The sequence below is a fragment of the Solanum stenotomum genome, chromosome 3 (genome assembly GCF_019186545.1).
Source record: "Solanum stenotomum isolate F172 chromosome 3, ASM1918654v1, whole genome shotgun sequence".
NCBI classification, from domain to species: Eukaryota; Viridiplantae; Streptophyta; class Magnoliopsida; order Solanales; family Solanaceae; genus Solanum; species Solanum stenotomum.
The window spans coordinates 63,941,094-63,954,707 of record NC_064284.1 but is presented as its reverse complement, the minus strand read 5'-3'; the positions used below and the strand labels follow the sequence as shown (position 1 = coordinate 63,954,707).

Here is a 13,614-nt window from a genome sequence, read left to right as displayed (position 1 = left end):
TTCAGTTCACATATTGTAGCAGAACATGACTTTAAAATTAATTTGGCCGTTGGAAATATTTTCGATGGACTTTTCATAATATTAACAGAATGTCAATCAAAGTTCGTGTTTTCCTTTTGTAGTTATGTAAAAAGGCACAAAAAATGTTCAATCAAAGCATACCTCGTTAGCAAACCTAATGCAAACATTAATGACTGTTTCCACAACTCGTATTCACAACACAAAAATGTACAATAAGTATAGTAGTAAACCATATCATACTCACTCTTATCATATAGATCCTTGGCATATTTGTTTACTTCTTCCTACTTCCTTTTTGTTTCTTACATTTCTCCTTCCCTTTACCCTGCTTCCTTTCTGTCTGGTAACCACCACCTCGAGTCTCGGAACTACTAGCAGACGGAAGAAGATCCATCATAGCAACTCCATCACACGATACATAAAGTTTCTCCGCGCATTGGTTCTCTAACGCGATGATTATATCCTTTGGCACAATGAAATGGTTCAAGAAAACTTCTAGCTTGGTCTTTTTTGATAGCAAGCTCTTTAGCAATTGCTCAATGCTTTCCTTTTCCAGAGTACTGCATAAACATAATAATACAACAAAATTACAAATTGAAAAGACAAAAGTTTATGTATATTGCTAGGAGAAAACAACACAACGATTCACCAAAACAGACATCTGTTTAGTAAATGATGCTCTTTTTTACTGTTTTGATCTCAATGAATATCTTAATGGCAAAACATTAGACCATGTTATAAAATTTTATAAGTTATTGCAAACGTTGAATGACAGTCTAATGTTTCGTCTGTAAGGTTAGAGAAGTATATGATCAACACTACATCTTAGGGGACATGTTATGCATCTCAACATCCATAGTACACCTTTACATGTAGAACTTGACAGAAACCATGTCATCTGCCCCTCATCGTTCAAATTAATTTTGGCGATGGTGATGGAATTACGTTTATTGATCTAAAAAGATATGCTTAACCAAAGGTAATATGATATAATCCAGCAGATATAAATTTGAAGAGTAAAGAAACTAAGAACCAACGAACCTCGTATTCATCAATGAGTGGAGTTGTATCAACTCCTGAAGCAGATTACGAGTTTCCTCCATCATGTCCTCAGCAACATAAAGTTTCTTCTCCGAGCACAGATTGATTGCAGCGGTTAAGAAGCTTACATTATCATTCATTTCCTCCTTGAAACAAGAAAAACATGAAGTTTAGTAACTTGATATAAAAAAAGAAACATGAAAACAGCCAATTCGACCCGAGCACAACACATAATTTTACTGAATTCCAAGTCATAACACTAAGAGAATTAGGATTAGTTTAAACCTTCAAATTAACAGTTGAGACACTTGCAGAAGTTGCACTGTCATCGCTGCCACTAGACTTCAAGACGTCTGATACTTCCTGAAACACGGCCCAATTCAGTTGCACGTAATGATCTGACACAGGAGTAATGGTCGAAATCTTTGGTTGATCACCACAATATGAGGAAAAATTCGCGCATGACATGACTTCTGGAACGGTGATAGTTTTATCTATTGAATTGCCTGTTTCAGCTGGAATCAACAAACTCAAGATATCTTCTCTGCTGCAATCTGCTCGCAGCTGCACAGAGGCGACGTTGGAATACTCAACTCCCGGAACAATCTCACCAAGGTTGATAACCAAAAGAGGATCTCCTCCTTTTTGAAAAGCTTCAACAAAATCATTGATATGAACACAATTATTCTCCGTTCCTCGTTGAAGAATGACATAAAGTTCCTCCGGAACCTGGTTCCTAACATAGTCGATACTGAGCACTTTGAAAAGAACATCATAGTATTTCTCACAGTTCAGACACAGTAAGCACAGAATAAACACCAATCTCAAGACCATTTGCTTATAGTACATGTCAACATTGATTTTTGATCGAGCAATCCACTCAACTGTGCTAGCTTTGTCAAAAATGAGTTCTTGTACCATCACAAGAATGGAATCATATAATTCTTCTAAAACCGGTGTCTTAACAGCATTCCTAGAAGTTAGTCGGGAATGAAGCTGCTCAGATATCAGCCATTCAACAAATGAAGATTTAAACGCGAAGAACATTCCACGATACTGAGATACCAAAATCAGGAAATGCTCGAGAAGATACAAGAAGTAACCAGGGGAGAAACAGTCGTCAATTTTTGTCCAATTCTCGTCTCTTCTTTTCCAATTCGCGCTAAATGTATCCTGCAAAGCTTCACAAAATTTCTGCAATAACTCATAACATTCAAGATTAATGTTGCTCAATAGAACTTCTTGAAATTTCAACGATTGGTCTCTAACAGAATCGCCTGACTGATCAAAATCTTCCCAACATTCTCTCTGTTTCGTGCAATAGAGAATTTCGATGAATGACTTCCAAGGAACATCTGATGGGATTCTTCCAACAATTTCCTCGTACAGCTCCGCGGGAAGTTTTCCCGAAGCATGGCATATGATCACCATCCTTCCAATCTGTCCATAGCTAAGAGTACCACTAGTGCCAATATCCTGGACAATACATTCTTGAAGTAAGTCACAAGAAAGTCTCGTTCTCCTTAGAGAAATCATACGTCCCACCATTGACTGTCGAGAATCGAGGGGGAATATCTTCTCAAAGTATTTTGTCGACACTAGTGTCAAAACATTCTGTATTCTCAACGCAAAACTGTTCAAGACATGGTGCTTGGACTCACTTAAAAACTTTACAATCTCGTACACATTTAGCAGGCACACACTTTGCCAAAATAAAGGCAACGACTTTACAGCCAACTCATAGAGGGATGCAAGAGTTTCGAAAACCTTCAGACCAACTACAAGTAATGCTGTACGCCAATGAGTACGAACAGCAGAGATAAAATGCCGAGCATCAACAAATACCATTTGTTTGTTCCGTCTTACAACAGAGCTCTGAATATTTTTCACCCATTCGGCTGCTGGATGCAGCAGAACATACGTAACGTTGAGACCATTCAACTGCTGCCTTACACCAAAGTATTTTAGACAGAATTCACCAACTCCTTTGAATTCACCAAAATCAACATCTCCGAGGCACTCAAGAGAATCAAGAACATTAACAACATTATTCTTCCACGAATTCCAAAAGTAAAACAGTGTCCCAACACTAACTGGGCTGCTCGGAATCAGTTCTTCTGAACCATTTAGATTACCCGATAACTTATCATCCCAAACATACTTCGTTACGTCATACTGAAAATGAAAATCCAATATCTTTCTACAACACAAAATTTCACCTAGGAAACTTTTACATTTCTTAGAGACAATGAAATTATGCTTCAAGACTGACCAATCAACCGACTCATTCGATAAAACCTTAATCTCAATGCACACGGTTTCAAAATTTGACCCCTGCCTCGCGAATATCATCGCCTTCTCTAAAAGTTCCTCCTTTTGCACGAACGATTTCAAAGGCCAACCTTTACTTCCAACCATCCATAATGAGTGAGAGAGAACATACAAGAGGACAAGTGAGCACGCCTTATCAAAATCCCCTCTCTTCCCAAGAAGATCAGCTTCACAAAGTACATTTCCAATCAAACGTGTGATTTCAATAGCTTCAGCAATGTTTCCTGATTCTTCTTCTAAAAGAAGCAACTCATCGAGGCACTTTCGAGACATCAAGAACTTGCGCTTCAAGTCCATTGATGGGAAAATTCTGACAAATTTCATCATAGATTTTCTGTCCTTATGCACAAAAGAGTTAGATGCACAACTCTCCAAGAACTCCATCCTGATTTCATCAATTTCATCAGCACTTTTCCCAACATTATCGCGCTGACAAGCGTGTTGCTTCCAGAAATCGATATATTTCAGACCTAAGTCATAACATTTTCCTTTGGTACAAACTGACAGACACTCTGTGAAATAATTGCCTTTTGCATAAATTTCTGCTGCCTTCTTATAGCGACCGGCCAGAGTAAAACATTCAGCAGCCTTTATCAGTTCACCACACTTGTCCAAATAAATACTTCCTGCATGTAAGTTTTACAAGTTAAACATATAAACCGAAAAACATGATCGGATATGAAATTTTCTCATGTTTAAGTGAAGAAGTCGCAAAGGAAATGCACTACATATGTATATATCAAATACTTAAGTTTAGAACATTATTAACACTTGAACACATCGTTCAAAAATACAAAACTAATAAAGTTGAAATGATGGCTCCGCCTCTGTCAATCAATTTGCTTCTATACCTTCAAGCTTATGATTTTATGATGTATGTTTACTAAAGCTCAAAGGTGGATACTAAAAACTCTAGAAACGGAAATGCGAAGCAGCAGAGAAAGAAGAGAAAAAGAAAAAAGAGCAATTTCGTAAGATCACCAACTTCATACCTGCTTGTTTATAATCTTTTAAGTCATAAAAACACTCCGCTGCAGACTTAAATTTGCCAATAGAAAGAAATATCTCTGCAGCCTCCAGAAGATTAATGTGAGCCCTTTCGGGATCAGAATAACGAATTTGTTTAGCAGTTTCCATGATATAAGCAGCCTTTGCTCTTTTCTCCCAATCTGTTTCACCCGCTTGCTTGAAACACATAAGTGCCATCTCATAATTTTTCTCCCAAAACAGCTGCATTTGAACATCATACACTTTAGGAGGACAGAAAGAAGTTGAGACCATGCAATGAAAAATGCACGAGAGAGTAGCAACGGAATGAGGAAGACTGAGTTGACCTTCATTCCTCTCGATTTCCACTCCTCCGGAGTGCTGAAACTTTGCATAGTATCTGTGACTGAATGCACATTCTTTACTTCCATAAGAGACGATATTTTCCAGTAGTCAAACATAGGCCTGGAAAACTCATCTAGACTTTCACATATCCATAATCTTTGCCGTGTTCGAGTAATAGCAACATAAAGTTGCTTCAGTTCAGAACACAAGATATTATGTTTTGCATCACAGAAACTTGGGAAGGACAAATCGGCTAAATTATGTTCTTTCATATACGCATATACAACTCTCCATTGATTTCCGAGTGGCGATGAGCTAAAAAAATTGTACAGGAGTACATCCTACAAATGATCAACAAAGTCTCATCAGGAGAATTCAGTAAATTATATAGCAAAACAGTTGATTCTACCTACTCAAATATGAATCGGAGGAGATATTAGCTCGTTTTGCGAGGTATCTTCTTACGAGTAGGCATATCTTTATTTAGACATATTCCACATCCTGATTTTTAGAGATTAGAACAATTCTTTGTTGTTAAACCCTCGAGTTAAGACACGAAGAACTTCTAACTCAAATTAAAGTAACAAAAATGAATTAGATGACTGATATCTTAAGCACAATAAGCAACCAGAAGACTTGCCTCAAATTCGAGCCCTTTGCATTCAACTATGGTCAGAATAAGAGCTTTCTGCCCAACTAAACCATAGACTTCTTCCTTCGCAGATTCATCACGTACTACTATTACTTGTTCCGCGCCAAAGCCTACTATTTTGCCACTGTTATTCCCCTTGTTCCCGAAAAGAGTTATAATGGCATTTTCATCATTTCCGGTCGTGAGTAAGACCGGAGATGCACCACCTATAAGACTTGTCTCAGATTTTAACACATCTACGGATTGAGGGAAAAAATGACCGAGTAGATTGATGACACTCTGAGCGATTTTGAGTACACCGGTATGTGTACGGAAGTTCTGAAGCAACTGAAAAACACATGATAGTTGTCCTTTATCTTTTCTTCTGACGTCACTCTTCAAGTCCATGAGAAACTCAGTGTAGAATAAACTTCTTATGTCCTCAAATCGAAAATCAACACCCCTTGCAATAGTCTGGGCCGTATCCCCCGAGAAAACAAACCCTTCATCCACATTTCTGCAAATATATTTGAAAAGAGAAAGTTGCCTCATTGTCAGGTCTTGAACTTCATCAATATATACAAAGTCCATTTTGTCACCATCCAAATGATCACGTTTTAGTCGAAGATGAATATCATTAACTAAATCAGATATATCAAATTCACCACGCTTCATCTTCATCTTTTCGTAAGCTTGGAAAATATCATATATTCCCTCTCTATTTTCCACACTTAAATTGGAGACACGGTTTTCAGACATTAAAACATAAGCATCTCTGCTAAGCTTCCCGTCATGAAAATCGCCAGCATGTAGCCCACCTTTTATATGAGACATTATTTCTGTAAAGACCCTTGAAGGATCAAGATTCTTCGTCAATTGACGTCTGAAGTGAGGCCAATACAAGCAACAAAAACGATCATAACTGATCTCCTTCTCTCTTATGAATGTTTCTATGGCAACTGACCTCAAGCTTCTGTCCTTGGAAAGCTTCCACTTCAAGTTATATTTATTGAAGTACGAAGAACCTACCGTTCCATCAAGCATCATTAAGAATTTATGGAATGTGATCACAAGAGGGTATTTTTTGTATGGAATGCCTATAAAAGAATTCGGTAAGTCCCTAAACGGCGTCATTCCATCAAACTCATCAGCTTCAAAGCTGCTTTCAGCCCAGAAACTTTCACCAAGAGAAAACCTGCAGATTTAAGGAACACAAATTAGGATCAACAGCTTCTACGGCTACCCTATATAAAGCTGCAAGATTTACAGGATGGAGGGACTAAAGTGGACTAAAGTCTTCATTATTTTATAAACTGCGTGCCCAAAGCTGCAAGATTTAAAGGGAGGAGGGACTAAAGTGGTCGAAAGTCCTCCTTATTTTATAAACTTCGTGCCCAGTCAAACTAATTAAGACACACATAAACTGTAAAGATATGACACCTTGGCCTAACTCAACCCCAAGAGCTAGCTCATGAGGGAGGATTGTCCGAGTTCATATAAAGAGACCACCAATTCATTCCCCAACCAATGTGGGACCCACTCTTACATCACCATTTTCCATTTTCTACAAATTTGTTTATTTCTATATAAACCACGGAAACAAAACAAAACGAACAATAAAACCAAGTAATTAGTCCAAGGATAAGACAAACAACTCGTTAAAGAAAGTAGTTCCATCAGGCAACTCTACGGTAGCAGATTAGATGAATCACCTTTTCAGCTGAGAAACTTGTTTGTTGACCGCGTAACACAGTTTAGGACTAACAGTGACAAATAGCTGGTGCAAGGTAGTCCTATTAGTCTCTCTGATACTATGGTCATCTTCATGTTCCTCGTATAGTCCAAATCTTGACTCCTCCGCTACATTTAACCCATGAACAGAACTATGGTGTTGCTGCTCTTTTTGGAACAGCTTCATTGTTAACACGGTAGTTTTCCCTGTGCCTGAGCGGCCAAGTATGAAACTACTTTTATTGAAAAGGATTATCTCCCTCTCTTCATTAGTTACTTCAAAAGGGACATCTATTTCTTCACCATGGCGATCGGAGAGCAAATGTGTGACAACACCAGATGATAACGAGTAAAACTTCATTAACAAGAAGCTTTCACTCACTCTTGAATTCTCAACATATCCCGATTCACGGTTCAATTTTCTCTCAGCATCGTTTTTATACTGAACAACCTCACGATGAACCTCCCAACACTTTGGAGCTTCCAAATCCCTAAACAGAAGACGAAAAGTTAAAATCAAAGAAATTTTTAAAAGGAGAACTTAAGTTTATCATAATATTGAGAACAATGGAGTGATCCAAGAAACAACATTACCCCACGAAATACTTCTGATTACAGAGGTTGATGAAGTCCTTAGTGTACGTTAAACATACTGCATCGAGTCGTCTCAAAAACCCGGGAAACTCCTCCAAAGGCAAAATATCCCAGACCTTGAGAACTTGTGTATAAAAGAACTCCTCTTTCTGAATATCAACAGTACAAACGAGATATCGCCCTTCAACTACCTTGAATTTCTTAACCACCTGAGATGAGTTTTTGCAAACTAAGTCCACGTTCTTCCTCTTCGGGCGCCATCCACTTGCAAGCTTAACCAGAAGAGTTAACACATACTTTCTCAAGCACGAGGACACCAACTTTTGAAATGATTTTCCAAAATTCTCACTGAACACTACCTGAAGAACCAAATAAAAGATAAAAGCAGTTGCAATGTTACATCATTAGATAATATCTTCGGAAAAAATCAAAAAGATAAACCAGTCCCTCTACGGAGCTATTGTTACACCAATAATATAAACAAACCTCGACGGATTTCAGAATTCAGACAAAAAGTACTAACTATAGTCACACCTCACCTCGATATATAGTGTTCAAAATACAAGAAAACAACTAAGATAACAGGAAAAACACACTTCGAAGAGCAAAGATTAGAGTTCATTCGAAGAGCAAAGATTAGAGTTCATTCGAAGAGCAAAGATTAGAGTGCATGACCGTTCACAGCATCATGAATTCGTTATAAATGATTCTACTATAATTCAACTCCTCCATTCCGCGTCTATCCAATCTCCAATCAGACTAAGTTACACAATGCGGTACTCAGAAAAAGTTTAGTGTAAAAGACAGAAATATGATTTCGTCCATCTATCTATGGAACAAAAGCAAGAGAATCTCTAAGAAATGTGTGTACCTTCCATTTTTGTTCTTTGAATAGACTACTATCCCCATTTAGAAAATCGTCCAATTGATTAAGTTCCTTCTTGGCATCTAAAATTGTTTTTCTCATGTCTGTATCTTCATCTGCATGAAAGAAGCATTGACGATCCTTGGCATTGAGAATTAGCTCTTCCCAGATGGAGTTACTATTCAATAACGTTTGTTCATTGCCCAATATCCAGAGACAGTGTCTAGAAAAAGAATGAAAAATCTTAGACAAAGCAGAATTAATGATCCAAATTGTGAAGAAGCAGTGTATCAAATTGATCCGTACCGGGCCCTGGTCAAAGCAACATTAGTCCAATGAAGACTAGACAGGAAGCCAATGGATCCAGTATGATTCGATCTCACGGTAGATATTATTACAATATCTTCTTCCCCTCCCTGAAATCCATCAACTGTCTTCACATTAACTTCAAAATGTGCATGGTTATTATACTTCTGACCAAGTCTATCTTGTATGGCCAAAACTTGAGCAGCATACGGTGATATAACACCAATGCGGAGTTTCTTCTTGGAGGCCGTACTCCAAGCTGCAAAAATTAGAATCGTATATGAGTGTAAAAAATGGATGTACTGATGGAAGCTACAAACAACCTCGATAATTGATATATCGATGTAACACAATGCTTCCTTAAACACAAGACTGTTCGTCCATCGTCATAATTTTAACAATATTAGTAGAAGACAGCACATTAACAAGTGAAGGATCAAAAACTAATTAATCAGTGTCCGGAAAAATATATTATGAAAAAATGTATAAGTTTTCTTTGATATGATTATACCTTTGAACAAGCTCTGCACCATTTGCATGACCAACGCAACCTCAACCAAATTTCGTCTATGTCCAAGATTATCTAGCTCTTCTTCTCCCCATGGCACATTTATAAAGGCGTACGGACCAAAAGACTGTCCTGTAAGATACATTTTTTCATATGCTTTACTCTTTACATCCGGGGCATCAATGATTTGCCTACGATGGAAAATTGATTTTGGGAACTGGCTTATTGAAGGATGCATCCTGTACTGTACGTTAAGCAGGTGCTTAACATGATCTAACGAACCGAGTCTTTTGAACAAGCTCCTTCCGAGACCAGCTTCACGAGCAATCTGGTAAGGAGTAATAAATTTATATAAATATATATGATAAAAATACAGTCAGACCTCCCTATAACAAAATTTCACTATATCAGGTAAGTTTTCTTTGGAACCAATTTTCACGTTATGTAATGTAATATGTTCTCTATAACATGATTTAGCTATAGCAACCAAAACGTATCAAGACAAACGACGTTGTTATAGAAAGGTTTTGACTTTATGTCAGCTGAAGTTTCTACAAAATTGCAGGTGAAAGGGGATACGTACTCTACTCTTAACTATCGCTGTCAGTTGGAACTCATCTCCAGCTAGAACAACATGCCTTAAACCTCGAAGTTGAAGGGGTGTGACTGCTTCGCACTCCTTCAACTGGTCGGCGTCATCTACAACCAATAAGTCAAACGGCTTTGATTCCACAGAATGTAGCTTATATGAAGTAGAAGCAGTGCAGAAAATCGAGGAAGCCATTTGGATACAGAACTCCATTATCAGATCCTTACTCGTCGCCCTAGGAAAATGTAGGGTCCAGAGAGATTGCTGAAGATCTTTCAGGGACTGGATAATTAAAGACACTCCAAATGGTTGCTGACAAGAAAATAGCATCCTCTCGGGAGAATCAAGCTGGGAGAGAGCGACCACCATTCTATCAACATTTTCTTTTCGAAGGAACTCTATAGGTACATGTGTACAGATCATAAGCATGCACCTTCGGAGAGATGAAGCTGTCGAAGTAAACTGAGATCGAGCTAAATCTACCGATGAGCTGATCTTCACATTTACCTTTGGAGCTTTCTCTTGCTCATAGAGTTCCTCCAGAAAACTAATCATAGAACTTAAACAGGCATTCAAACCATTCGTTGGCGCAAGGCACTCCTCTAGCCTGTCAACACGATAATCGAGGGAAATCTCCGCAATATCTTCACCATCCTCACAGTTCTTATTCCCAAACAAGAGAATATCACCCAAAGGACAAAAGCCATCATATTCATTCTTAGACGACTCTCGGACCAGTTTAACCAAATGGGAAGCAACTCGGGCTGTTGTTACGTCCGTTGGGGCACAAGTAACAGTTTTACACTTCATATGCAGCAGCTCAACAAGCATTACACTTAGTGTCCTAGTCTTTCCAGTACCAGGTGGACCACAAATAAGTTCAACAGAAGCCTTGTGGTAGCATCTCACGGCGGCTAGAGAGGTAAAGATTGCATTAGCCTGGGAATCATTCAACTTGGACAACAGGCTAGACATAACTTCTCCAACCGGTGAATCATATTCTGAACAAACGTCACATTTCTGTTCGATCTGTTTGTGCAAGGGGACAAATATCAACAAATGTTTACATCATTTAACACCAAATTCATTTCTAAATGCCTACTAAAAGAGAGTAAAAATCAACAAGATTACTTACCTCTTGCACGGGGCAAAGGACTTTCTCAATCATATTCAAATTCTCTCTCACACGCAACATGTTCCATACTCTCTTATTCGACATTACATTTACTAAAAACACTACATGGCATGATCCTCGCATACCCTTAACATTTCCGCTACCCGGAGGAACTCTGACTTTAAAATTAACCAATGCATCGTTCTCATTGACATCAGTAACATACGCAAATGTCCAATATCCCGATCTCTGCAGGTCACTAGCATCTTCAAGTTTAACATTCGAAATAACAACAATATCTCCCGGTGATGTCCTATAAGGAACACGACCATCACAACAATGGTTCCTCCAATAATTAACCTCAACATCAAAAACCAATGATCCATTAGGCTCTAGTACTTCTTCAAAGGATATTAATTCAGCAAGTGGTGCTTTGACTATGTCTTTCAAGGAAACAGCAATATATGCTCGTGTTTCTTCGAGTAAAGGGAAGACGAAAGAACTCAAGTAATGATCTACTGATTCAAATGACTCAGGAATCTTCTCCACCTACACATTATGAAATTACATTAAAATCATATAGTAACAAAATGAAAATAAAACAAACACACTCTTTTGTATACTTCTCATATATACTATTATGTCAAGTGTATACGTAACTATTGTAGCCGGTAAACTGACTTATTTTCATGATTCTAAATCCTAGTTTCTCAGAACAAGTTACACATTTGGTTAGTCGATCAAAAATAATTTCATTTGCTAATCAAATTTACACTATATATTATGTATATCATATATTAATATACAAAAGATATACATTTACAGGCTATTATTTTGGTGGGCGACTATTTATGTCAGTTTCTCTTTTTTAAAAGGATTACATGTAGATTTCTTTGGAACAACTTATAAAGAGTTACAAAAACTTGTATACACTGACCGTGTATATAACTTAAACTCGATGAAATTACCTGAAATTGATACAAAGTTTCATCAAAAATATCTTTGATAGACCATTTGAGAACCAAATCAATGAAATCAATATCTTTAGGCTTTGAAATCTTCTTTTTCTCCATAGAAGAACCTCCTTCCATACCTAAAAAAATTATTCAAAAAAAATGAATACTACAATAAAAAATGTTGCATACAAATTTCTATATACAAGGGGCGGAGCTACAGAATAACTATCTACAAGTTCACGTGAACTAGTAACGTTTGATTCAAATCAATATTTATAAAAATTCACTAATACAACAATAAAAACACCTTAATCCCAAGAATTCACTTTACCAACTTATATATAGCAAGACTTTAGACATATATTGAATGATCCATGAAAAGAAAATAGTATTTGAAATTGAAGAACTCATTTTCATGTTTGAAAACTCATCTTTAGAAATTAATAAAAAAAAATCATTCAAATGCATAATTAAGACGGTTCAGTCCACAAAGCATTTAGCAAGGTCAGGAAAAAAGATCACACCTCAAAGTGTAATGTATACAATCGATCGTAATGCAAGTATTAGTAGTTGCATAACCAAAACAATATGTAGCAACACACAAATTAAGAAATATATGTTGCAGAATTTTTTTTGTACAATAAAAAGGAAATGAAGAAATTAACAAGTTGTTCTTGGAAAACGAAAGGGTGGTCTTTTCATTTTCCTCATGGTCTACTCATTTTCCCCATTTAATTTAATTTTTTTAAAATAATAATTAAGACTATAATTTATTTGTGTTTTAGTTATTCAATTAATATATGTTCATTTCTAATAAATATTATGTTCTCTTTTAGCATGTCCTTTTCATATTCTTACCATTTATTTTTAGTTGTCCAATATACAATAAATATATTTTTATTTTTATTTGTTACTTTTCACATATTAAGAAAAAAAAAATGGCTTTTTATGTTTTACTGTTTATATTAATTACTTATTCCCTAAATTTATATATCTATAAGCTAATATTATACATAATTTGAAAATTGTGTATAAGACTCATATTTATCACTATTTCTTAAGGAATATGTAAAGTTCTAAGTGGACAATAAAGTTTGTATATACTTTATCCTTTCAAACGTCAAAATTTCACAGAATATGTTAATGTTATTCACGAAGACTATATAATTTATCTTTTTATGACGAAAATATTTGAATCCACTTGTGCCTTCCCCATTTGTGCAACTACCTGGTAATTTGCCAATCAGGGCTTAGTAAATAAATAAAAATCACCTAGTTTTTACATTTTTTAATATAAAATTTAAACCCAAAAATTCACAATTTTTCTTATATTACGTATTAGGGTTGCTGTATCGATCCGTTCGGTTTGATTTTGAAGTTTATCGGTTTGACTTATTGGTTATTGGTTTGTAGAGATGTTAAACCGTTATAGGACCATTAAGATATTGACTTATCGGTTATTAGTTTATCGGTTATTGATCGTTATCAGTTTAACCGTTAAGATTTGACACAGAAAAAAAATTGAAAATCACTTAAATATAAGGTGACAAACCAAATGAATTATACACATGAGTTCACAAGTTACATCTTTCTCA

General features: G+C 36.4%; 1 protein-coding gene across 1 annotated transcript; it reads right to left on the bottom strand.

The window, feature by feature from the left end:
• Nucleotides 1-198: 198 nt before the first annotated feature.
• On the bottom strand, nucleotides 199-12,154 carry LOC125859165 (uncharacterized). Its single transcript, XM_049538873.1, has 14 exons — nucleotides 12,032-12,154; nucleotides 11,085-11,612; nucleotides 9,944-10,984; nucleotides 9,364-9,688; nucleotides 8,853-9,111; nucleotides 8,553-8,769; nucleotides 7,682-8,040; nucleotides 7,069-7,578; nucleotides 5,366-6,551; nucleotides 4,728-5,066; nucleotides 4,386-4,623; nucleotides 1,348-4,019; nucleotides 1,063-1,208; nucleotides 199-581 (listed from the first exon to the last, which is right to left on the bottom strand). Exons 1-14 carry the CDS (start codon nucleotides 12,152-12,154, stop codon nucleotides 296-298), a joined length of 8,229 nt encoding a protein of 2,742 aa, XP_049394830.1. The 3' UTR covers nucleotides 199-295.
• Between the last annotated feature and the right edge of the window lie 1,460 nt (nucleotides 12,155-13,614).

Excerpts from the sequence above, each read along its gene's own strand:
- LOC125859165 (XM_049538873.1), bottom strand. The coding sequence starts at position 12,154 with ATGGAAGGAGGTTCTTCTATGGAGAAAAAGAAGATTTCAAAGCCTAAA. Across the intron at positions 7,579-7,681 it reads AATCAGAAGTATTTCGTGGG|GGATTTGGAAGCTCCAAAGT; the intron begins GTAATGTTGTTT and ends TCTTCTGTTTAG. Across the intron at positions 4,020-4,385 it reads AAAAGATTATAAACAAGCAG|GAAGTATTTATTTGGACAAG; the intron begins GTATGAAGTTGG and ends ACTTACATGCAG.